This window comes from Eimeria mitis, genomic scaffold, assembly GCF_000499745.2.
Source record: "Eimeria mitis Houghton genomic scaffold, Emh_scaff1578, whole genome shotgun sequence".
Taxonomy (NCBI): domain Eukaryota; phylum Apicomplexa; class Conoidasida; order Eucoccidiorida; family Eimeriidae; genus Eimeria; species Eimeria mitis.
The window spans coordinates 710-2775 of NW_013569840.1; the positions used below are offsets into that span (position 1 = coordinate 710).

General features: G+C 55.0%; 1 protein-coding gene across 1 annotated transcript in view; it reads right to left on the reverse strand.

The window, feature by feature from the left end:
• The window catches only part of EMH_0039880 (uncharacterized protein), a gene marked incomplete at both ends in the record, with an annotated part of 1785 nt that extends 126 nt beyond the window's left edge, over positions 1–1659 (reverse strand). Inside the window, one exon of the mRNA XM_013495444.1 lies at positions 1–1659. Coding sequence (XP_013350898.1) covers positions 1–1659 — 1659 coding nt within the window.
• Between the last annotated feature and the right edge of the window lie 407 nt (positions 1660–2066).

Below are 2066 nucleotides of genomic sequence, written 5' to 3' on the forward strand. Positions count from 1 at the left end.
TGCTGTTGCTGTTGCTGCTGCTGCTGCTGTTGCTGCTGTTGCTTGTGGTGCATACAGCTGAGGCACCTGCCATGTTACCCTTGAACTGAATACTGAATCATACAAAACACTAACAAAAGAACACACCTCCCCCTGCAGCTTACAGAGTGATAGAGTAGACAAGTCTGCTGGGGGCCCCTGCTGCATCGAGCCATTGACTGTATCTTTATTATCTATAGATATATCTATATCTGCATGCGGCAAAGAAGAAGAAACAGAAACAAAACCTTCATGGGCCCCTTCTGATGAGAAACTCACTGATGGGGCTGATGCTGCTGATGCTGCAGATACAGCTGAATCAACGGGAGAAGGAGGATCGAGGGCAGATTGATGGCTTCTTGTTTTTCTCCCGCTTGTTCTATCCCGAAGGGTTTGTGTTGGGGGAGATAGAGTAGCAGACCTACGTTTACCCAAGTCTTGCTGCTGCTGCTGCTGCTGTTGCTGCTGCTGTTGCTGCTGTTGCTGCTGTTGCTGCTGTTGCTGCTGCTGAGCATGCGGTGCGTGAGAAGCAGCACCAGCAAGACCTGCTGCTGCTGGTAACGAGGCAGCTGTAGCCCCTCCCGCTGCAGCAGCAGCAGCAGCTGCTGCTGCTGCTGCTGCTACTGGGGGCCCCCCACCCCCTATCGAAGAACGAGCAGTAAACTCCTGAATCAGCAGCTCCTGCTCCGCTGCTGGGCGGGCCTCTAATGCAGGGGGGCCGACGACAGGGAGGTCTACATATTCGTAGCCAGGGGGTGCCTGTAGATCTGCTGCTACAGCTGCTGCTGCTGCTGCTGCTGCTGCTGCTGCAGTCTTGCGCTGGTTCTGTCCCTCAACAAGAAAACGAACTAAACCTGCCTGTACACCCGACGAGACCAGAGGAGACACCACACCGCCCCCGCGGCCCGCACACGGCAGATCAAAGGCGATGCCGCTTATGGGCTGCTGCTGCATGGCTGAGCTGGCTGCGGCAAGGAATGATGACGAAGAAGCTGCTGCTGCTGCTGCTGCATCTTCTGCTGCTGCTGCTGCTGCTGCTGCTGCCGCTGCGCTCGAAGCACTCGCCGCCTCGGACGTACACCTGAAGTCGCGATGCTGCTGGCGTGCACTGGAGTATGCGCTTGAATGGAGAGGGAAACCAGCGTTTGTGTTTGCTGCTGCTGCTGCTGCTGCTGCTGCTGCTGCTGTTGCTGCTGTTGCTGTTGGTGTTGCTGTTGCATTGGCTGCACTTGCTGCAGTATTACTCGTTGAGACGGCAGCACCAGCCGCCCCCCAGGGTCCCCCAAGACCACCATTTGCTGCTGGGCCGCCGCCCCACTGCAGTGCAGCAGCAGCAGAAGGCGCGGGAGGAGGCAGCAGACAAGCTGCTGCTGCTGCTGCTGCTGCTGCACTATTACCTATTGCTGGTGCTGCTGCACTGCGGCTGGTGCTGCCGTTGGTCATCTGCTGCGCGGACAAACAACGAAGCGCCAGGGATGCGTCCGCTGCTGCAGCAGCAGCTGCTGCTGCTGCTGCTGCAGCAACAGGAGCCACACAAGCAGACCCCTGGCTGCTTCGTACTGTCATCATGTTGCGGAATGGGCCGCTAAACGCGGAGCTCGCCGCGACCTCCGGCTGCTGCGGATGCAGGTGGCCGTCCATTGCCTGTCCTTGGGACCTTCTCCGCTGCTGCTGCTGCTGCTGCTGCTGCTACTGCTGCTGCTGCTGCTGTTGCTGCTGCTGTTGCTGCTGTTGCTGCTGCTGCGGCTCTAAAGGCCGAAAGAAAGAAATACAAAAATACTCAATAATCCCAAAAAGATAACAAGTCGCGAACTCGCACTGAAAAGGCTGTCACGATGGTTTCCGCCCACACTTGCATGCACGAGTATAAATATATAATTATAAATATATATTTATTCTGAATTGAGTTGAAATATAATATAATATAATATATATTTGTATGTATTTATATGTATTTATGTATGTGTATGTGTATGTGTGTGTGTGTGGGTGGGTTATGTGTGTGCTATACACATCAAGCCGTGCCTACAGCAGCACCCAGCAACAGC